The sequence below is a fragment of the Neopsephotus bourkii genome, unplaced genomic scaffold (genome assembly GCF_033783945.1).
Source record: "Neopsephotus bourkii isolate Nb327-2 ecotype Australia unplaced genomic scaffold, CSIRO-AGI_Nbou_v1 NB_795, whole genome shotgun sequence".
In the NCBI taxonomy this organism is placed as follows: Eukaryota; Metazoa; Chordata; class Aves; order Psittaciformes; family Psittacidae; genus Neopsephotus; species Neopsephotus bourkii.
The window spans coordinates 2,767,978-2,791,405 of record NW_026901291.1 but is presented as its reverse complement, the minus strand read 5'-3'; the positions used below and the strand labels follow the sequence as shown (position 1 = coordinate 2,791,405).

Sequence of the window (23,428 nt, the reverse complement as noted above, 5' to 3'; positions counted from 1 at the left end):
CAAGACAGTGATGGCTTAACCAAACCAGGTACCACAAGTAAGGCAGGGCTACGAGGAAACCAAGAGTCTTAAGAGATCAGACACCACAGACACCAAAATTGTTATCAAAAACAGGGTACAGCTTAACAGCTTACGTTACACAAAGGACAAAGCTGCATGATCTGGTATCTTCTGAGACTTAATACCTACTGCGATGTGCATCAATAGGCACACCATCCACCCCACCAAGGTAAGCCCATCTACATGACTGACAGCTATCTCCTGGTTCAGATCTGCACCCACACACAATTTGGCAACTGCCAAATAATACTTGACCTGGTCTGCCCCGAAAGGGGTGATGTTGGCCTTGACTGACCCGACGCCCAGCCCCACGAGTACCAGTCCGATGAAGGTGGCTGTGGCACAGTAGCGGGTGGCTCCCACCTGGGAGCAAGGCGTCATGGTGGCGTTGGCGGCCGGAGAGGAGCAGTTCTCTACAGGGAACAGGGGGATGTCCCCACAGAGGCCCTGGCGGGTGTGCGGTGCAGCGATGACAGGGAAGGCCAGCATGCCCAGCAGGTAGAGTGCCATGCTGAGCAGGATGGTGCCAAACTTGCCTAGGAGGGCATCAGCCAACCAGCCACCGAAAGGTGACACCAGGTAGGTGATGCCCATGAAAAGCAGCAGGGCCTGGCTGGCCTGGGCACCCTCCCAGCCATAGGGAGGCCCGTTGAGGAACAGTACCAGGTTGGAGGTGATGCCGTAGAAGGCCACTCGCTCCAGCAGCTCGGCCAGCAGCACGGCAGCGCAGGCCAAGCGCCGCCCATGAAAGGCGCTGCTCGCCGCCCGGCCGCGCTCCGCGCTGCTCAGCAAAGGGCTACGCTCGCTCGGCTCGGCCTCCTCCATAGCAGCGCCTCCGTCCCGACCCCGCCGCGCACCCACCGAGCGCCCCGGCCCGCCCCGAGGGAACTTCACCGCGGCCGCACGGTGGAGCCCGGCACGGCCCACCCGCGCGGGGAATAGCGCGCCGCCATTGGCTGAGGCCTCCGTCACTCCACTGGCAGCGCTGTCACGTGGGCGGCTGGGCTACAGGGAGTGGCTGATGAGGCGAAACGGGGCGGGGCCAGTGGGGGCGGGATGGTGAGGACCGGAAGTTGTGGGGTGGGTCTGCCCGGAGTTACCGGAGGGGGAATCCCGGGTTGGGGCTTGGTGAGCGGTGCTTCCAGCGCTGGGCTGGGCATTGGTTACAGCGGTGGCGTGCGGAGCTGCACCGGGGAACGGGGATGACAGCTCTGCGCCTGCAGGGATCCCCTCGCCGCTTGCATTAGATGGTAAAGAGGGCGGCGCGGGGAAAGTAAACATCATTTTACGGTTCTTTCCTGCGATAGTTCAGGCTGAGAATGAACATTTTAGGCGTTAACTGGAGCTGGGTGAGACGTTATGAATGGCACAGGTTCAGTGCTGGCTTCCATGAGAGCCCTCCTTTTCTGCTTAGGTTTATCCAGCAATAACAATGAAAGTACAACGCGGTTTGTTTCCCTGCTTTGCTTCTCAGTCGGAAAAGCAAAAGCGAGGAGTGTGCCTTTTAAACTGTCCATCCTGCAGAAAACCCGCAAATGTGCCTTGTTAATGACTCTTTTGCCCGCGTTACACTACCCCTGATAAATGAAGCATGCACACATCTGTGCTTGGAGCTGCTCTGTGGGTACTTGTCCCACCAGACAGGAGAGCGCCAGCTGGATGTGTCCTACATTTGGTGTTTGAGGTGAGGTTTATCTGAGGTGTACCTGCAGTAATAATACGTCGTAAGTACATGTGGAGAATGAAGACTGATTTGAATGGAACAAAGGGCATGATTAAAATGAGAAAACATAAATTAGTGGTTGCACGATCAAGGCACTAAGATGTTCCTTTTGCGCCACCACCACGTATGTTGAGGTAAAGGTCATGGAAATACGTAATTGTCCTCAACAGCGGATCATAAAGTCATATTTTGGCCAGAACAAAGTGAGAAAGATACTCTTGGTTGTGTGTTTTTGATGAAAACAAAAAGTAAATTGATTGCCATCATATAGTTATACCCAACGTGTGCGTATGACTTAACATTTTTGGAGCAGCGTTGGTAATTGAGCAAGCAATGCTTGTAAAAGTAAATATTAATTTAATGATGGGCCTTCGTAAATAACATGCCATTAAAATGACTCATTAAATATATTTACTCTCAAGTAGTTAAATTTTGTGACATAGGACAATAAGGAAAATGCAGCTAGCTGTACAGATCACATTTTGTGAACTCCTGTAACATGACCAATTCTGTCATTTAAAAGAGTATGTGTCAGCTTTGCCCAGCTTAATGCAGTATATCAGTTGAGCTTACATTTTCTAAGGGGTCTAATAGTATTTCCTGGAGACTACAAAGTAATTTGGCACACTTTGTATTATTGTTTGTTTCAATATGTGCAGATGCCACATTCTAGATGCCCTTGATAATTTAACTTTGTGAGTGGAGCGAGATTTTTATATTGGACTACCCAACAACTGTTACAAACACCTAGCAACGCTGAGTAGTATTTGAAATGTACATTATAAAATGTTATTTAAATCTTCAGGTACTGAGAAAGCAGGTGTTCTTACTGAAATTCATAAGCTACTGTTAGAACCCAAACATTATTTCTGGAAGTACAGCAGCTTCAGGAAGGTGGGTTTAAATTTTCCTCTAAACAAGAACACTTAGTTACAGTATATGTAAAACTTATTCATTAAGATATATCCGTGACTCTTTGAATACAATGAATACACTTATGTCTATATAGTGACGCATTAGTGCATATACATGTTTCCAGAGACACAACAATACTTAATGCTGCAAATCATTTTTACCTGTTTTCAGTCAAGGTCTATATAGCATGAAAACCAGAGTCACCATAAATAGTAATAAAATGTTAAGACCTCTTTGAATATTTCCCTTATTTCCTCTTTTATTTCCCAGATGACTGGTTAAGTTTCCTCATTTGTCTCATGGAGCAGGCCTTGTTTTACTTTTGCGTTTTTGTCTTTTTTGTGTCACACACTAAATGTGCTGGATAGCTGTTGTCTGGTTTTACAGCTAGCAGTGGTGAAAAGTTACAATGGCCAAGCTCTCTGTAATTAGGTCTGTCTTGCAGATACCAAAACCGCAGCTTCCTTTTAACGCAAAACATGTCTTTCTGAGCATCATCACATATCCTGCTTTAGGTCATGCAGCTAGGAAATGTCCCTGTTTTGGATGATGTAGGCTGTTTTAGGTACAGGGCAAGATATGTTTCTTGGTTGGCATGCACGCTGCCAACTGATGCCATGCAGCCGGACGGTAGCTGGATAAGCTACACTGTGTGTGTGAGATCTTAGAACCAGAAAGAGCATCTGTTAGGACAGGATTTAGAGTAGCAGTGTATCAGGAGACCGAAAGCTGCTTAAGCTTCATGCAGTAGTGTGATACATTACAGTTCTGTTAAACTGACAGTTGTGCAGCAGTGATGACTGGTGCTAGATCTGAGGGTGGTAAGTGCTCTCAAAAGCTCAAACTTGCTTCATATAGCCTGTTTCCAGTAAAACAAACTGCAAAGCTAGAATCCTGACTGGACTGACAAAAGCTCTCTAAATTTCAACTGAGCTGGGATTTCATGCCAGTAACGCCTTTGAAAATGGTTGTGAAAATAGCTTGGTCCTGCCTAACCTTAAATTAGTATTTATACAAGATTTGTTGCTCCTTCAGGTTGTAACCATTCTTTTTAGCTTGGATGGAGTTTCAAATGGTCTGAACAATGTTGTGCTGGATTATTTCTATGTGATAACTCAGTGAGATGCAGATAGTTGAACACAGCTCTGCAGCATTAAGACCCATTAGCAAAACATAGGCAAGTGTACCAAAATGCTTACAATTTGCCAGAATATACTCAAATATATATCTTTATCACTTCTAAACCCTCAATTCCTGCAATTATTCTCAGAGATCCACATGAGTTATTTGAAGAAGTACTGTTTTTAAAATTATTAACTTTAAAAGCCTTTCTCTGCATCTGGCATATTTTTCTCCCTCTACCTGATACTGGAGGAACAACTTGGAGGAACAACTTAAGCCAGTACACAGGCAGTGCAGTTTGTAGACCTCCCTTCCTACAGCCTTGGGCAAACATAAGCATCCATGTGGCCCTGTAGTGAATTACACCAGGAAACCAGATCAGGTTGTGAATATATAAGCAAAAAAAGTGAGTTTTCTGTCAGATCACGCCCTCCTTCTCATGTGTCTCCCAGCCACAAATGTCCTGCTTGTATTCTCAATGTTTTCACAAGATACTGACCCAAGTTCAAGACCGTATCTACAGTCAGCCGCCTGGCCCCTATCAGTCTCCCAACAGACTCTCTCAGCTCAGTGTTGGTGCCTGCTGCGCCACTCATCTGGTCTTTGCTGCTCGCTGTGCTCCCAATTGGGGTTTGTCCTGAAGACTGGCTTGGTGATTTGGATACAGTTTTTCCCCTCCTGAGTTTAGGCTTTTCCTTTTTTTCTTCCCTGCTTTGTTGAATGTTTGGGTTCTGCCTGCTGCTGTGGAAGCTTGAGGTTCTTCACCAAACCTCTCCCTTGGACTTACACACCTTTGGCTCTTCATTATATGGCCTTCCTGACATTTAGCATGGTCTTTGACCATCCCCCTGCCTTGTTCTTTAGACTAGCAAATTCCTCTGGCTTTTCTACTTGTATGCATCTTACCCACAATTAGTATTTTCCTCATTCCTGCACATAATATGAACCACCTCCATCTTTTGAGACACATGGCAACTGCAGTGTAGCCTGAGGAGATGGTGGCTGAGACCGACCTTCTCCCCATGTTCTCTCTGAAGGCCTTTAATTTAGGGCTCCCCTGAAGCCATGCTTTGAGCCCATCATCTTTGTGCCGCTAAATGAAAACACACGGCGCTATTTACAGGTGAGGGGCTGGCTCAGGACCGGCCAGAGCAAGGCCATTCCCTCCCCAGAGGAGTCCCGCCACCCTCAGGGCGGGCCGGGGCTGCGGCAGGTGGCACCCCGGCCTCGCGGCGCGGTTTCCGGGAGGCCGCGGGGCCGCGTCCGGGCCGCCGGCAGGTGAGGGGGCGGCGGCGCTGCCCGTCAGTGAGGTGGCTCCCGCCGGGCGGACAGGAGGGGCCGCTATGAGGCTGCTCTTGCTGGCGTGCCTCCGAGCGGGGACCGGCAACGCGACCACCGCGGCCCGGATACAGTAAGTGGCGTCCGTCCCCTGCTCGCGGTGCCGGGGGAGCGGGGATCCCAGTACCTGGCCTCCCGCTGCGTGCTCTTACCCCTTGGAATCCTCGCCACTGCTCCTGCCTGCGCTGCCCGCTCCTCAGCGAGCCGGCGGGGAGGGATGGGGGCGGTTTCCCCACACGTTGAAGCTGCCGCAGCCCTCCCTGGCGCGCGAGGGGGTTCCGGGCTGGTGTGGCGGGGCTGGGGTCCGCGGGTAGGGGGGGGTCACGCGTCCGCCATTCGCTGCCCCCGCTGACGCACGGAGGCCTCGTCTCTCGCCTCAGCTGTGGGGATGGCTGCCGGGGGTCTGTGAGAGGGCCGTGGCAGAGCGATGAAGCAGGGCTCCTCCAGTACCGCCGGCCGGGGCCTGCAGGCTGGAGGAGTGTCGGGGGCGGCCCCCGATGAGTCTTTGCTGTGGCTCAGCCAGGGCAACGTGTCCCCCCTTTGCCCCGTTACTGGGGGGTAAGGGAGAGGGGCAGCTGAGGGGTTGCCCCACAGAAAATACCCCCTAACCAAACCAAAGTTGATTCTGCTCAGGGCAGGTTTTGGGTTGCATTTGAAGGGTGACCCAGGCTCACAAGCCAGGAGCAGAGTTCCCCTCACTGGCCACCCCACAGAGCCCCTGTACAGTCGGTGTTAGTGGAGCAGTGGGTTTTTCTGAGAGGTGCCTGTTTTGGGGAATACCCAAGTCAATGCGAAGAGCAGGAGGCTCTAGGAGCTATGATGAGGGTCTGAACTGAAACTGTCCTGCAGCAGTAGTTGTACAAGAGCTACTCCAGTCAGCGCCCTTGCAGTGGGGATTCCACATGCAGCTCCACTGGGGATTACGGACACGAATCTGTAGTGCTTTGGAATAGTTGGACTAACAGAACTGTGTAAATATTCTTATTATCCCTGTTTAACGTTTTCCATGACACTGGGGAAAAGGATGTGGCTGACAGCATTTCCTAGGGCTTTGCTCTGCATGGGGGTGGTGTTTAAAAGAAAGACAATGAAAATTAAAATGTTTCAGAATGGGTTTTGCCATGAAATAAGGACTTGGTTGCTTTTTACCTGTTTGAGTCAGCCACAGTTTAGTTGTTTCTCTTAGGATGCACCTTCTAGGGTAGCCTTTTTGTAGTAAAGTTTCCCCTGACCTCAGTCTGCATAGTGTCATGTTTTTAATGTTATGCATTCAAAATAGTCCTCTGACACTAAGTGTTTGCACTAGTTGTATCATACCAAGTTCAGACTTGGATTTGTGTAGGCCTACTGCTTTGTATAAGATAATGGTGGAGCATACCTGCTGCCTTATGTTGGTCACGCAGGTGTTGGAGGTTTAAAGCAAATGGAGCATAAAGACCAGATAAAGCTGAAGTTTTCTGACTTTTACAGTTAGTAAATAAATATTAATGAACAATAAGTATTAATAAGATGTTGAGATAAAACAAGTATGTTATGTTTATAACACATTCTTATACTTGTGCATACCAGCACAGAGTTCTGTGTGGTGGTTTGTGTGGCATTCTGCATTTCCTTTCATCGCTCTCTTCTTGCTCTCGCTGGATAATACAAAAGTAGTTATTCTTGGGGACATCAATGCTTATTCTTCCTCCATAAGGTTATTTCTTATACCTTTACAAATTAAATATTCACTTAACTTCATCTTCCACGTGAACTGTGGAAATTCAGACAAACATTTAGACTGTGGAGCCGTTTGGAGATCAGCTAGGGGAAAGCAGGTTTTGCATTATTTCTAGTTAAGCCTGAGTAACACAGAAAAACAAATGTCCACATATTATTTCAAATTGTTTTTTAATTACACTGAAATGGATTGTGATCATGTAAGCATACTCTATCAAGACATAGTGGTTTAGCAAGGTGCCCTTATGTGAATCATAGTAATGAGCACTTTTGGTTAACCTTCTCCAGCTGTGACTCCTGCATGGTGGCCTGAGATAATGTGTTTTAGTATGAAAGATTTGGTGAGATGCAACAGTTCAGTTGGCAGATGGTTCAACATATTATCACGTTAATGCAATCATTTGCAGCTATGTGAACACATCTGCAGTGATCTGTGTAGAGTACATCATGCTTTAGCATTCTCTTGCTTTATAGGCGTACTGTGTACAAAGTGGATACTGCTTTCACATACACCTTCAAACAGAAAGAAAATGAGTGAAAAGTCAGTTTAATTCATGTTCACTATAAAAGTGGATAAAGGATTCTACCAGAAATAGTGTTTGAAAGTCAGTAATTTGTCATGTTCAGTTGCTGTCTTATCACCTACCATAAATATTGTTTGTCATAATAATATAAATGTGCCTCTTCAGGAAAAAGAAGTCTGATAAGGCAAGCAAGCAAAGAGGCTAGTCAAGTCACAGCTATCACTAAAACTATCCAACTCAGATACTTCCGTCTAATACTGGTTTTCTTATGACTTTATGCCATTTAAAAATAATAAATAAATTTACATAAGATTCTGTATATGGCCAAAGGCCTGGGGAATGTCACTTCTTACACTGATCTGCCTTGCCTAAGGTACACGTGGCAAACTTTGTAGTGTATGTGATAGTGCATTGGAAATATATATTTCAGTTAATATTGGGCTTCAGTTGTATCTGAGTACATGCTTATGAATGTGTTTGTTCACCTTTTTTTTAACTTTTGGTTAAGTATAAATGAAACAATGAAGGTGTCTTCAGGTTGGACATTTGCCAGCATAAATTTGTGGTTTCATATCACTGGGTGTACCATGTTTATGATATTACAGCTGTTCCTATAACTGCTTCATCTTTTCATAAAGAAAATACTAATTTCCTGAGTTTAAATTAACTGGTGACAAAACTGACCAGAATCTAATTTGGCTAGAAATCAGCTTGCTAGAACAAGTAATATAATGAATGCACTGTGGGTTTTATTCCTGTATTGGTGTGCATAATCTTTAATCACCTTAAAAACTATGAGCAATGAGTAGAGAATAAAACACTAAGCAAAAGTCTTTGGTTAGGCTGTCATTCTTCAGCCTTAGAAATGAGATCAAAGAAGGTGTTAGGAAAGAAAGTAGATGAATCTTCTCTGCGCCTTGAAATGTTCTGTTCATCTTCTATTATTTGGTAGTAAGGAGGAATAGAAATCTTGAATTAATTGGTTAATTAGAAAGATTTAGATTAAGCATTTTGTCAATAATTAAATATTTTTGGAGAGAGAGCGATGGTTTCAGCTTGCATTTGAAATGGGAGAGTTGAGAGAGCCATTCAGTAAAGCTCCAGGTAATCAACTGCAAAAGAATTAAACCCACAAATTCAGTAATGCTCTTTGCAATTATTTTTCGGCTTAGACATTTATAGGAGTAATTCTGAACAGCAGCTTTTCTTCTGTTTAGTCTTACCCTATCTGCCACCATTAAAATCATACAGCTGAGCACTTGTACAGCAGGAGATCCTCCTCTCTTCGTGGTAGATCACAAGAGGTGTTTCACCTACTTACGTCAGTTTGCATATGTGCTGTGCAAATTTAATCCTGCTGTTGTTTGCATGACCATTCCCAGAGCAGGCAGCTGCAAGGCAGGCATTCGTCCTCCACTTTGGAACTGAGATGCAGTCACTTACATGGCCTGCACTTGATGTATGTTGCATCCCAAAATGTTTATAAGGCAGGAATAAACTTTGAAGAGTTATTTTGTCCTTCCAAAGGGCAGTTACTGACTTCAGAAGGATTCTCTTCCCATCTTCACTTGTGTTTTAATTTCTATTCTTATTCACGGTGGATTTTATTCATACTTCATTCATGCCAACACAATTTCTCTGTGTTGTTTAAGGGAGAAATTTGAGAGAGAAATAAAATTAAGAATGCTTTGCTTTAACAAATAAGAAAAAACAGAATCTGCAATGCAAACAGAGAAGATCGAGCAGGGTTTCAGGGTTTTCTTGCAGTTTGATCAACTTCAGTGGGAATTGTGAGTATTAAGCTATGGCTGAGTTTCAGAAAGGCAGTGATATTGACTCTGCTGACTTAATAAGTTTTGCATTGGGCTCTATAGATTAACAGTAGTTGGTGCATAGGCAGCCTAGGGGAAAGAGATAATTAATATTTTTGGATTAAGCCTATTCTGTGCTATTCAAGATGTGTCAGTGTATCTGCCTACCAGGAACTTTTTGGAAATCAAATATTCTTTGTCTGCAAGTAATTCCATTGAAATACTGGTTGAAAATGAGAATATAAATGTTTCTGAGAGGAACACATCACAGAAAATGAAGCAAGTTTCAAAACTACAGTACTTTAGAAGTAAACATACATCTTGCTCATTTGTGTCTTAGCTTCAGCCATGCTATGTTTGGAACTATAAAACTGTTTCTGTATATGAAGACCTGTGAACTGCAGATTCAGGTTGAAGCTTGGTTATAAAACATCATGTGGTATTTCATAGTCATGTTAGAGAAGAATGTTTTTCTATAAAAATCTTTAATGAAGTGAAAATATGTCAGAAAATGGTTGTACCTTTTGGCAATATCTCTCTGCAGATGGTATAGATCCAGAGCAGACAGAAGTTTCACTTGTAAGCCTCATGATTTCCAAAGTGTTTAAAAAATATAACGAAATATATTGATTCCATGAAAATTAAAATCCCTGGAGCTGGGAAATATTTTGTTCATTGTGCAGATGTGTATATGTATCACAGTGTAAGCACTGACTAATATAACATACTCTAAGAAATGACCTTTCAAACTCATTGAATGACTGAAGTTTTCCCTGTTTGGTTACTTCTTAGTATAACACCCCAAAACTGGAACTTCATTTTAGAAACGTTAATATCCCTAAGCAGTGGTATTGGCTTCCATGAGAGTTTCAGTAGAAAGATAAGGCAGAGCAAGGCAAATTCTGTATCAAGCAATAATCAGTGGTTGGTAAGACACTTGGAAATTTATCTACCACATACAAAAACTGTGACGGAGATAAAATGCGGCCATGAGATTTAGCATTTTCAGTGTTATCTTAGATTCACAGACAGCAGGAGACTGTGAATGTTCATTTTTATTTTTCGTTCAGAAAGTATTTGTTTATGAAATGGCAAAATAATGTGAATACATAGTTGCCAGGAGGAGAAAAGATGGGTAATATATCTCTTATGTCTTGGCTTGATTCAGGGACATCTGTGACTTTGCAGACAGATCAGCCTTCAAAAAAAAATCTGCAGTAACTTTGCAGCACCCTCTTATCATGTTTCTTGATAACAGCATATGTGTGAAAATCTGCTTTTTTTATTATAAAGATGAAAAGTCATTTAGCAAATATGAAAATATCGCTGCAAATTTCAGTATTTAAATACTGCCCAATAACTCTGCTTCCATGCACATATATTTCCATATATGCATAATCCGAAGCCTGTGACTAATCATGTTGAGCTCAATAGTATGTTTATGAGATTAAAGCCTCTTTACATCTGGGAATTTGAATGATTCTGGGAATAATTTGATTTTTTTTCCTTGTTAAGCTATATGCAAATTCTTTACATGCTCCTGAGTCATTATGCATAGAAAAAAAGTTGAAGTAATAGAGGTAAAACACAATTTGTGAGCCTTGGAATACTTGAGGGAGTCCCCTTCTATTTACTGCAGATACAGCTGCCATTCAGCTGTGAGATTTGGAGCTGTGGAAACAGTGGAGGAAAGAAGTAGTATTCATTCCTAGTGTATTAGAAAAGATGCTTTAGATCAACATTCCTAGCTGAGTTTCTTGATTCCCGATGTCCTGAGAGAGTTATTTTCAAATTAATTGTAATATGCAAACATATTGCTTGTACATGATCGTGATTTATGGTAATTGCAATACTGATGGGGAAAGAAATCTTTTAGACTATTTAATGAGCACCTGTGAAATTATGGAATACATGCATGAGCATCCCAACTATTTGCCCAAGAGAGTTTCTTTCCACAGCTGTGAGATTTGGGCATCATTATTTAGTTATAAATTGAGAGCCTCTTCCAAAAAGCAAGCAGGTACTTGGAACAAGTTCATGGGACAGCTGATGTAAGTAATTGCTCAACAGTGTAAATAAGGAGCTTACAATCTGGCTGTACTTTATTATTTACTAGTACTTATTGCAATTTATTGGTCTTGTTTCAAATGGTGAAGTTAAAAGGAAAATGAGTTTCTTTTTAGAATAAGGAAGAAATACAGGACCATATGTTGTGCCAATGGAGCTCTGTCTGATATAGTGCTAATACTTTCCTTCCAAGGCCTCTAGACATTTTACAACATTTTTAGCACCAATTTCTGCAGTAATGACTAACTTCTGCAGGACAGAAAATTACATTCATTGGGAGGATATAAAATGATCAAGAAATGAAACAGCGACATTATCCAAGAAGCTGTTGAGTTAGTAGGATTTTAATGCCAGAACAATTAATATGCTATGAGAAATAAATCAACTGGAACAATATGTAATAAGCAGAAAGCATTCTTGTGGTCTTTTTGTAATACTGAAAATGTAAACAGTACATGTCAGAAGATACAATGTGCTAGTTTTTATCAAAATACGGATTTTCTCAGAAACGTGGGTTTGATCAATGGAAACATTGATAAATGACTCTGGTTTTGGTGGGAGGAATTGTGAGCCTGAGTATAAAAGAAAAGGCTAAAACAAAGCTCACCAAAATGCCTAAAGTAAAGCTCCCTATAGTCAATCCGTTTCTTGACTTTGGCAGTCTTTGAATCAGTGTTTTAATATTAGGAACCATAAGGATGAATAGGTAAGCTAAGGAGGTGTGGGGGTGTGGTGTTGTTGGTTTGGGTGTTTGTTTTGTTGTTATATGTTTTTTCTTTGTTAGCAATTGAGATGTTTAAAAAAGATTGTGAAAATGTGTAATTAACTTTTGCGTGTTTTTTTTCTTATACTTCAATTATCCTGTGCCTTTTTTACAAATGGGTAAACTAAGACAAGACGCAGTTAAAGCCACAATCAAACAAAAAGGGGATACAATTTTAACTCTCCAGTTTTATTTAGCTATTCGTTTATTTGCATATTCTGTATTTTCAGTAGCATTGATCAGCTGGATGTATTTGTGCTATTTTCACTCGGTGGCCTTTCTACAGAATAAGAATTTAAGAAACTAAGGCAAAGATCTAACACACTCAATTCAAAAGGAGTCTTTTCAGCATATTAAGCAGAAGCTCAGTCAGGAAAGATCTTGATTGTACGTCATTTCTGCTGATTTCCAGAGGTGATGCTGTAGGCTTGGGCTTTAAAATGGATGCAGATTTTGTTGCTTGGAAGTGTGCCTGTGTCTTCACAATGCTGAAGGTAATAAACGTTTTCCAGTAAAAAAACCACAACCTTGTGAATCACTTCATGGTTGCTTGAACAAAATGAGCATAAATGTGAATCTCAGACCAAAATTACTAAGGAAAAACATTTTTATTAGGCTTATTTTATATATTAGCATGCCTACAATGTTAATAGTGTCTTTTTTTGTTCTTTTTGTGTTTGTTCCGATAATGAAGGAATCATCTACATGCTGCAGGTCACATCTGTGTTCTTAAAGATGCTTTCATGTATGAAAGTCAAACTGAAATAGCAAACCTAATCTCCACAGACAAGTTTGATGGAGCCCTGGCCATTCATCTTTATAAAGGAGGCAGACTTCTGCAAGGTAATCCTCTTTCTATTTTGCAATAAAAATGCCTCTTAAGAAGGTACTGAAAGAGAAGAAAATGAATAGTTATAAATGTATAAACCCACACATACTGTAGTTATTCTGTTTATTCAGTTAAACAAATGTTCAGAAATGCTGTAAATCTTTCTCTGTGGGAGATCTGATCGAGGGAGGAGAGAACTAAATAAATGTACTTTTAAAGCACATAATGCATTTTATAATTATGTACTTTAACTACATTAAGATAAGAGAATTATATTAACATTAAGATATTTTCAGCAAATGTGTTCCATCAGAGGATAATGGCGTGGCTAAGTATAGTTGAGGTCAAATAGAAAGTATAGAGGCTAATTTGATTTTTCTGCTCAAAAAAGATTCAGGGTTTTTTGGACATGAAATAAATTTAAGATGTTGTTCATGCCAGCTAAACTATAGGAGACAGGGTGTTACGAGAAAACTAATAAAATTTTCTGTTGTATCTAGTCACACGGCACAAAATTTAGCCTGACATTAACAATACACTAGAAGCCCTGGCTTTCAAAATTACAGGCAGTCACCTACTGAAATTGCAGGTGTAGATCCATTTTTGGTATCATCTCTGTGTCGTACAAATCTGTTCACTTGGACATAGACAAGTAATTTGATACTTTCATCAGATCTCAGTATAAGTTCTGTTATGCTGGTTTTTAGACTTAAGAAGTCCCCCTGCAATTTGTGCTGGTGGGTTTTTAGAAAGCCTGAATTATTACATCTCATGCTTGTGTATCTTGTGATACAAAGAAGCTCTGTTTCCAGTAGGGATCCTAGAATACAAATAAAGTAAGTAATTCTCCAAGATGATCTCTGCTAACACATGTATTAAGATTTCTCTTGTTGGAATATAGAGATGATTGGTTTTCTGACAAGATCTAGAATTGTTTTGGAAGATGCTTATGGAAGGTCTGAGAACTCTCTTTTTTTTTTTTTTTGCTAAGGAATAAAAAAGAAGGTTGGATTTTAAATGTTTACTGTAAAACTGTATTGCAGTTTTGACTTGCATAGCATTGCCCAAGTGCTGTTGCTGTTACCTTTTCAAAATTGCAAGTAACCTGCAAAGCTTGATACTTGAGTGATTTTAAAAAAGCTCAGTAATTTAAATAAATCACAATCACACTGTTCCAAAAAGCATCTGCAATAACTGAGAGAAAAATAAAAGAAATCTGAAAAGCAAGGCAGTAAATAATATGATAGCTGGGATGATCCTAATAAAAGTTATTGTAGACTTCTCGGAGGGAAAGAGTTATTTGAAAGGCATTCCTGTTTCATGGAATATGTGTTCTTCCATACCCTCTATATGATGAATTAGCATAAAGAAATCCAGTGATTAGAGCCCTACTGCCATTACTACCATACTACCAATCTTTTGGGCCTTATTCTGGAAACTTTGTGTACATGATTGGGGATGTGTGATCAACACATATAATGGATTACAGTAATTATTTACTTGTTTTATTTATTAGAGAGACAGAGTATTACAGATAGTCAGCCTCTTGAAGATTAATGCTGTGGTGCTTTCCTAAAAACCTTAAATTAAACCTAAGTACTTACAAACATTAGAGTATAAGATGTAAAAATGCCGAAGAAAGCCTTTAAATAGCCAGAATGGCAATTAGTCTTTCATTCTTTTTGTTTCTTTCATTTAGTAATGAAGCATTAGCAATGCTAGTAAACCCTCATCTTAAAGCTCACTTAATTTTCAAATATAAATGGGAAACATAGAGTACCTTTTCTATTTTTATCAACATATTTATTATGTTCCTCATTTGCTTTAAGATTTCTTTATATGCTTGATTTTAACCATTAATTTTAATCATGAATTATAAGAGCTCATTGAACTTAACCTATTATTTCTCTCCAACCCCTTAAGACACTGGATATTTATAGAAAGTTTCACTGATAGTTTCCACAGTCATGAACATTCAAGGTCATTTATATTATCTCTCAAAAGGAAGAACCCGCACTAACACAGCAACCCCTCATGCCTGGTTGTTGGTCCAGTGCTGAGGATAGTGTTGTCTACTGAGTCCCTGATCCCTCTCCCCTTCCATCCAATAGCAAATGTGAAAAAACAAAGCACATTTTCTGCCTTTCTTGATACACAGTTTGTAGTGGCAGTATGGCCTAACTGCCTATTTTTGTTCCCAATCAAAAGGAAACCTTGGCTTCATCTGTAAAAAATGAGAGGTCTGCAAAATCCACAAAACTGGTCATCTTAATGACAGGTTTTGTAGGCTGTCTTACTGGAGACTGCTTCCTTTGCAAAACTGCAATCCTGTTTGGAATTTAAAACAATGTTCCACATGTAGTAATTAGCCACCGCGACGCTGTTATTTGTTAGCTTAATGTGGTGTAAAACTGACCGCTTAATTGGTTTCAGTGCTGAAACAATCAACAGTAAACATTATTGTCTGCTATCTTGATTAGTTTAAGGGGAGAACATTACTGGTGACTTGTCAGTTGCTAAAAATTACTTGACTTGAAAAGAAACACTATTGGAAAGGAGTATCTTGCACTACTATTGGCTTTTCTGTTTTCCTCTTAAGTGATCTTTGACCATGTGCATGTAAGTCTAGCAACTGTTAGCATAGAACTGCTACACTACCTGTTCTGGTGGCTTTACCCTTTCACAAATATGAATTTATTCTGATGCCATGTATCAAAACTAGGCTTTTACCAGAGAGCATACACCACAAGGATATGTATGATTTTGTTGATACTCTAAAATTTGAATGATGATAAGGTCTTGTGCAGAATGTCTTATAGCCAACATGACTTCCTTTGTTCATACTCTTCTGAGCACTGTAAGGCTTTGTAAAACAACTTCCTAACTTGGGCGATTACAGAGGGTCTTGGAACAACCAGTTATAAGCACAGATCCATCTTCTGGGCTTAGAATTAGGAAAAACAGTGGGTTTGTTGCAGGTTCACGTATACCTTAATTTAATTTGGTGGCCTTTTCCAGTGGTGCAGGTCCATCTATGTTTTTTGTAGCAGTAAAACCGGCTTCAGAAGTCAATATAAAAAAAAAAAAAATTAAAAAAATCAATAACCAACTTTGCAGGATGGTTACCCAGACCCCACTGTGTTGGAATGCTTGAGGAGGCAGTGAATGAGTGGCTGAGGCTAAATACCTGTGACCAAACCTTGCAATACTTTATCTTATTAAATGTGAATAGCATTTAAAATATATGTGCTGTTTGGTGGGCTGCCAAGAAACTAATTGATTGGTTTTACTGAGCATGGAAAAGGCAAAGAAGTGTCTCACAGAGACACAGCAGATAACATGCTCTGAAAGTGTGTAATTATTGTATGGGGTGTTTTCAGTGCCCGAGTCATGGAAGTTCAAGTTTCTCTGTTTCCTTTCCTAAGGCTTTTGCTTTCATAAGTGATACAGTATGATCAATATACTCTTATAATTTTAATGTTTCTGTCTAATCATTGCCACTACATGATCTTAAGTCCTTTCCAAAACTAACCATTGGATGATTATGTGTTTCTATGTTGGTCAACCTCACATTGTAGTCATTGCTTTGCAGGTAGCAGAATTCCTTTTGGAATCATCTTTGGTGGGACAGATGTAAATGAAGATGTCAAATGTGAAGAGAAACATCGGGTAATGGGAGCAGTGCTAGAAGAAGCCAGGTAAAACTATGTGTGGAAGGTTTATGACAAGAAATTGTGGTTTTGTAGTGGCAGATCTTTTTCTTCATAAAACATAGTCTGAATGCAGTCTGTTCATTTTATATTTCCTTGTATTTCTGTGTGTAAGAGTTGGCAGAGATATTGCTGAAACTTAGTCTCTTGGGTTGTGAATTTTCAAAGGGATGCAAATCCCATTAAAAGCTAATGAAATATGTACTCTTACTAACTAATCCTGTGCTTTGCCTACTGAATTCTGTTTTGTAGAATAATAGAACTGTGCATGTGATGAGGATATAAAATTCTAAGGGAGGTAAAAGAAATGAGAGTAATAGCAGGAGTACTTAACCTGGGATTTGGTAGCATATCACTCTGTAGAATAATCTGCTTTATGGGTAGAAGTTATAAAGGCAGCCTTTGATGGTTAGTATAACTCAACACTAGCAGCTTGACTGTGGCTTATTTGACATGTTTGTAATGGATAAAATTTTACAAAATTAAGTTTAGATTTCTTACCAAAATTATTTTAGACTGTATTTGCAGAGATTTAGGTAAAGAAATGCACATCTAAATATCTGAAACAATATCCATACAGTTCTCATTTGTACAGAACTATCCTGGCCATGAAGTGCTGATATTTGGTATTTAAATAGTGAATCTTTAGTAGTGGAGGTGGTTAATGGTGAGTTAGTGGTGGAGGTCTGATTATTTAAATAGCAAATATTTATGAGTGGTGGAGGTATGAATATTCTCATTAAATCTTGTAGCAAAAGAAGCCGAAATGAGGTGGTATGCCAAGGCTCTCTGCCAGAAGTGCTAAATGTTGCACCAAGTTGTTTCTTTTTCTTTTTAAACTTTTGCTTCTTAGTAAGTTCTGGTTTATATGACATATATTCAAACATACAAAACATTCTATCCTGGAATTAACATTTCATGCACATACAGACCAAGGTGCTCAGCACACTTAAGTGAGATAACAACTAAAAATAACTGGTGTTTGTCCTGTTCATCACAGAATCAAACCTCTTTCTTGGAGGCGTGGCATTTAGCTTGTTGACAGAATGCTTGATAAAAAAGTAGATGACTCGCATACAAAGAGTTTGTTCTTCCCTCCCCCCCGATAATGTGATCCTTTCTCTAGGTACGTGAACAAAGAAGCAGACTGAAAAATGTCTTTAAGCAAATTCTCTCAGTTTTTTAGGTGACTTGACAAGGAATTATTTACAGGCTGTTTTAAAGTCCATAAAACTCCTAGTGACATGTCAGTGTAGTCATTTAATGTAGTGCAAGAAATCAGAGAATGTGACTAAGAACCAAAAAGCATTGCTCATTGTTTCAACATCTCCAGAAGTGTCCTTTTGCTTGCCTTCAGCAGTGTTTGATCATGTCCATGTTTGGCCAGTAAGCCCTTTTCTCATTGGAAACTAAAGCATTTTAGGTATGTAGAAATTCCAGTGGATGACATTAAGAAATAGTTTAAGTCTTATTGAGATTGAGGCTAATGTTACCGTTTTATGTGTAGCCAGCATAATAGCTCACCGATGGCAGGGATGGTGCTACTGCTACCTCTCTTGCTCTCCTTTTCCTTTCTCTTGCTTGTGGCTGTGTAATCCACTCTTCCTTGTGCCAGGACTGGACTGCTTTATGAGCAGGTTTAACTCACTAAATAGTGTAAAATTGGCTTTTTTTTTTTTCTGGGTTAGTTTTCTACCCCTTTAATAAGAAGTCAGCTTGTGGAAGGATACGAGAAGGGTGTCTTCTCGGTGGCAGTAAGTTGCTACAGCAGGTCACTCAGCTTCATGGACTGTGTGTCACTCACACTTCATACTGTGCCTGAGCCTCTGATGACTTGAGTATTCTGAAGAGTCATCACTCCAGAATTGAGCTCTACATAAGCGAAGGGGTCCTTGAGTGTACAAGGTGAGATAAAATTTAAGCATCTGGAACATCTTATCAAATCCAGTGGTACTGCCTGCATATTTACTTTAGGAGAACTTAAATACTTTGCTGAACAGTGCTTCATCAGGATACTATCTCTGTTCATTCTAGGTAAGACAGATAATTACAGTGGGTCAGATGCAGGAGTATGGATTTTAGTTCATGTTAGCAATGAGGAAATGCATACTGAATCTGCAGCAGGCTTGTATCTCGTAGTTTTACCTTTGCCAATAGCACTATATGTTCTAGCTGTTATTAGCTAGCTTAACACTGGCATAGATATGGTCTTCTGTCTATTGTGCCCTATAAAATGTGGTAGGTAAATAGATTTTAAAGACAGCACTTAATCACGCTCACTGAGAAATCATTAGGGCATGTTCCTACATCTTAGTGTGACTTGTAGTTGGAAAACAACTTAAGGACCCATTCAAGACAAAGTTTATATACTTGTTTGCTTTTGTTATCAGATAATCAGAAGTTATTCCTTAAACAGGTCTGAAGGAAGAGAAAAAAGGTATCTAATGTGTCAGCTGAATTTTAGCACTGTGCAACACGAAGAGTATATAAAACCAGAATTTCTGAGTGCCTATTTGATCCATTTCTGTGTTTAAAATATGATCTCTCACAAGTATAACTAATATACCTGTGCAAAAACTGCTTTACTGAATGTTTGGGGTTTTTTAATGATAATTAAGTTAGGAACTTGAAGTATAGCTTAGTAGCAAGGATTGCCCATGATGTTTCAGAATACGTTACTGCATCTTTATTCAGTTGATAATATTTTCTCTGCTACAGGAAAGGTAATTCAGTTTTCTAGAACTTACTCTGATTGCCTCTCTTACCCAGTATTATCACTAGTATTATTCATTGCATAGCTACTAAATGAAACATTGATTTTATTGTTTTTTTCTTTATTGATTGCAGGGTTCTAAGCAGAAAGTATCATGAATTGTAGATTACTTGTCCAGTACAATATACCATCACATTCCATAAAACAAAGTATTGAACATTGTCTAGCTTTATGAGTGTTTCATTTTTAATCAGATTTCTCTAAATGGTAGTTGTACTTCTCTAGGGTAATTTTTTTCTGTGGAAGAGTTTTGTAGACTTAGGAGCAACAGAGTTTTTTCTGCTTGTTAATGCGATGTACTGAAAGTGTAATTGCAAAAACTGGAAGAGGAGCACGTGCAACTTGACAAAACAAGCATTTGCAATGGCTTTAATAACCTTAAAGCTGTCAAGTTGTATATAAGAAATTCATTGTAATACCATAAAGCAGATACTACAAAACAAATGTATGGGAATAAGGTCTGGAATAAGGTTTGTTTCAACAAACAAAAGTAGGAGTTATAATTCAGCATTTATGTGACTTCTAATGAATGATTGTGATTTCATGTCGCCAGATTATAATGTCTCCAATAGAAAAGCACTGTTCTGGTTGTGACTCAGCAATGTGCATCATCTCTAGCCATCAAGGTGTCATAGGGTCATAGTCATAGGGTCAGCTCAGGACAGAAACATTATGTCTATGAAAAACAAACATCAAATCAGAAGTGTAATATGTGATAACCTCTGTTTTGTGCTCAATATCTATAAAAGCAGTAAAAAAAAAAAAAGAAACTCTGCTTAGCAGGCATTTTATGTCTCATATGAAGGAGGCATTCAAACATTTCTATTCCACAGTACTGATAGTCTTCAAAAATGGTCCTATTTGTGATTCCCGTTAACACTAAAATACCATTAAAGAAAAGTCAAAGTATGTGTTTATATTTAATCACAACTTAAAAGCTACATTAAAGCCCAGCATGTTCGTAAGATCTCTTCTGAATAGGGATTCTTTATTAACTCTGACTCCATAAAAACATCTCGTGTGACTTCTTGGTATTAGACCAAGCTCCCATTAAGCATAACTTGTTTATCTAGATTGCTTAAAAATCTGACTTCTGTGGCTAAAGTCTCTCTGTGCTGAGAAACCCAAAAATAAAAACTGCTGCTTTTAAATGGTATCTGATGTAACTTTTCCATTATGTGAAATGATAGAGTGCTACATCCATTTCATAAAGGCACATAAGTAGAAGTCCAGCTGAGCCATTATAAACAGCCATAAAAGTGGAGGTAAGGTTGGGAATTGGGAATTAAAATTCTCTTTTTGCTGCCAGATGACAACTCTAGTCATTAAGTTATTCAAGTATACTTTGGTTTGCTTGTTCGTATTTTGGTATTATCATTTATATATTATTATAAAGGAGGAGTAGACGGTGTTAATATACTATTCTACAGTTCTGTCAATTAAAGGCCTTTCTCATATCAAAGAAGAGTCTTAAGGTGAGAACAGTCAAAGTGCCCTTCTATAAGTATTGTGTCTGGCTAGGTTAACGGTCTCTTTGCTTGAGATGATGACTGTGGTAACTCTAATTTTTGGACACTGAATTCTTCCCTATTTATTATAGAGGAATATCAGGCGTTTAACTCAGCACTGCAAATTTCGTCTGCACTGCAGGTGCATAGCATTCAGAGCTACAGAGCTGAGTGTCCTAAACCCGTGAGATTTTGGAGCTGAAGCCAAATCACTGGGTCATCTTTCTTCTTTTTAGTTTAATTAATTCTGGTATTTTTTCCTGAAGAATAACATTTTTGTCTGTCAAATGTTTGTTACCCGTTGACAGCTTTGACTACTTAGAAAGAAGGAGAGAACACTGGGGAAAGGTTTAAAAAAAAATAAATCCATCTACTCATTTGAATTAATTGCAGTGAGTTGCAAATGGTGGGGCTGGGTATTGTCAGACAATAATAGTATGAAAGTTACTGGAATTAAGATCCGTTCTTACCTAGCTTCCTGCTTGGGAAGAGGGGTAGTGCAGCTTGTAATGATGTAGAAATGGGAAATGCTAGCTCACTACTGCAGCTGTACATATTAATCAAATAAATGGGGGTATTTTCCTATTGAATGGGTTTTCTCTTACGTTAAGAAATCCTCACTTTAACTCCCAAGAGCTCTAAGTTGAAAAGCCTGAAGAGATACCGTTTGTTTCACCAGTATTTTCTGGTAAAACAAACAGAAAGCCTGCTTTCTGTTTTTCATCTATAATAATGCTTTTTGTTCTTACAGAGATTTTTTCTGAAGTACATTCCTGGTTTTATGTTTAAACACTTTAAGCAGATGTTCCCTACTATTTTTGTCCATTTAACTAGGTTTGCAGTGGCTTTCACGGTGAAAATGAAGGAACTGGCAGCAGCAGAGTGGGTATGTTTACATGATGATGGTGATGCTTACGGTATTAGTAATTATGCATTCTCCTAAAATGTTTTCTAAATAATGCTAGAGAATTGCAATAATCTTCATATTCTTTATTCCTGTTTTTCCTTTCAGAGAAAGCATTTCATATTTATATACTTCGACAGGTCAAATAGATCTGGCATTTAGAAGCCGTTTAGTATTTGAAAAGAGTATACATCAGTTTAGGAAATGTTTCTCTCTAACATTTAAACTAATCATTGCTGCTGTTATCGAGATTCTCCTGATGCCATCCATATGCATATATTGTTTCTTTTTGCATCATTTAATAAACTCTGTGTTGCTAAAATTGCAGTAAACAGCTTTACTTACAAGAAAGAATTAGGAAGAATAATTTCAAAATACTTGTTTTGTCAACACTGGAAATAGAATGAACTTTTTAAAGTGAAATTCAGAGGTAAAACTGAAGTTGTGCTAAGCCCAGCAATATGTGATGTACAGCCCTCTTGAACAGGCCTTGAGAAATATGTAGCACATAAATAGCAGTTAACTCTGTTGAAACTTCTCTCTCCTGGAAATCAGATGAAATACACTGTGTTGAATGATATGTGGGAAAAACACTGTATAAAATTATTTTCATCTAACAGTATAGTGGTTAAATACACTTGGCAGTGTTTTCAGAGGAGATAATTTAGCCAGGAAGGGACTGGGAGTAATAATGGTTTGTTCAGTTTCTCTTCATTATAGTAGATACCATTACATCTGCTGTATTGCAAGTCTACTTCAGTGCAATTTATATCTGATGCTCCTGTTTGAAAACAGACTGGGTCAACATTTTCACCCCTGCATGGTTAAGTTGATGGCAGACTGCCAGTGGAGAAAATTGAGACAAAGCCTTGAAGTAGACAGTGCTCAGTCATGGTTTCTGAAGACCATAGTGTCAGGCTGCACTAGTGACCTGTGAAAAACTCCATACCAGGCAGCAGGGCTTGCTGATTTTCTGTGCAAGGTTAGCTTTCTAACAAACTTCCTAGCTAAAAACTTGTACTGGTTCATAGAGAACTTCACTGAGCACCAGATCCAGTGCAGGGCAAGCAGTAACTATTTGGCTGACAGTAAGGGGCAACACACTGAGATAAGAACAACAAAGCAGGACCACCCTCTTGCAGCTGCCACCAGTTGTTAGCTCCACTCACCTCACCTTATGAAACATCAGCTGAAGCTGAATAAATGCAAGAAGTAGAAACTAACTGCTTGCTATCTCTTCAGTTCTGACTTGCATTATAATACAAACTCATTAATACACCCTTGCCTAAAAAAAAAATAAAATCAGAGTGGAGCTTGTACAACAGTTCAGATTAATTTTTCAATACTTTATTTCAGGATGAGTTGATTATTTATTTTTTTTTTAGTCCTGCAGGCACAGGATCTGGTATTTACATTACAAATATAACTTGGTTTTAATAATTACTAGCATTAACCTCATGATGGGTAAACATGAAAGGCTCAGGTTCTGTCGCAGGTCTTATGCCAGAAAAAGACAAAGTAACAGAGTATGAGGGGGAAAAACAAACTTGCACTTCGAGATTCCTTTGAAATCAGCACCTTGAATGTTTTTAAGTATTTTGATTGGTTTTTACCTAAACACCTTTGTGCTCTGGGCCTATTCTCAGTGTTTTGGAGAAGGTC

The 23,428-nt window shown here is 39.6% G+C and overlaps 2 protein-coding genes across 8 annotated transcripts in view; one reads left to right on the top strand and one right to left on the bottom strand.

Moving 5' to 3' along the window:
- The window catches only part of SLC15A4 (solute carrier family 15 member 4), a 30,390-nt gene extending 29,442 nt beyond the window's left edge, over window positions 1-948 (bottom strand). Inside the window, exon 1 of the mRNA XM_061355397.1 lies at window positions 316-948. Coding sequence (XP_061211381.1) covers window positions 316-885 — 570 coding nt within the window. The 5' untranslated portion in view covers window positions 886-948. The remainder of the gene's footprint in view (window positions 1-315) is intronic.
- GLT1D1 (glycosyltransferase 1 domain containing 1) overlaps window positions 1-23,428 on the top strand; it is a 59,338-nt gene that overhangs the window by 1,585 nt on the left and 34,325 nt on the right. The window contains exons 1-4 of one of the 7 annotated variants that reach the window (XM_061355402.1): window positions 4,451-4,472; window positions 12,737-12,885; window positions 16,464-16,569; window positions 21,697-21,748. In XM_061355402.1, coding sequence (XP_061211386.1) covers window positions 12,786-12,885; window positions 16,464-16,569; window positions 21,697-21,748 — 258 coding nt within the window. In that variant the 5' untranslated portion in view covers window positions 4,451-4,472; window positions 12,737-12,785. Of the gene's footprint in view, window positions 1-4,450; window positions 4,473-4,984; window positions 5,232-11,932; window positions 11,986-12,736; window positions 12,886-16,463; window positions 16,570-21,696; window positions 21,749-23,428 lie in introns of those variants that run through there. The other 6 variants (XM_061355404.1, XM_061355401.1, XM_061355398.1 and 3 more) reach the window with 6 other exon arrangements.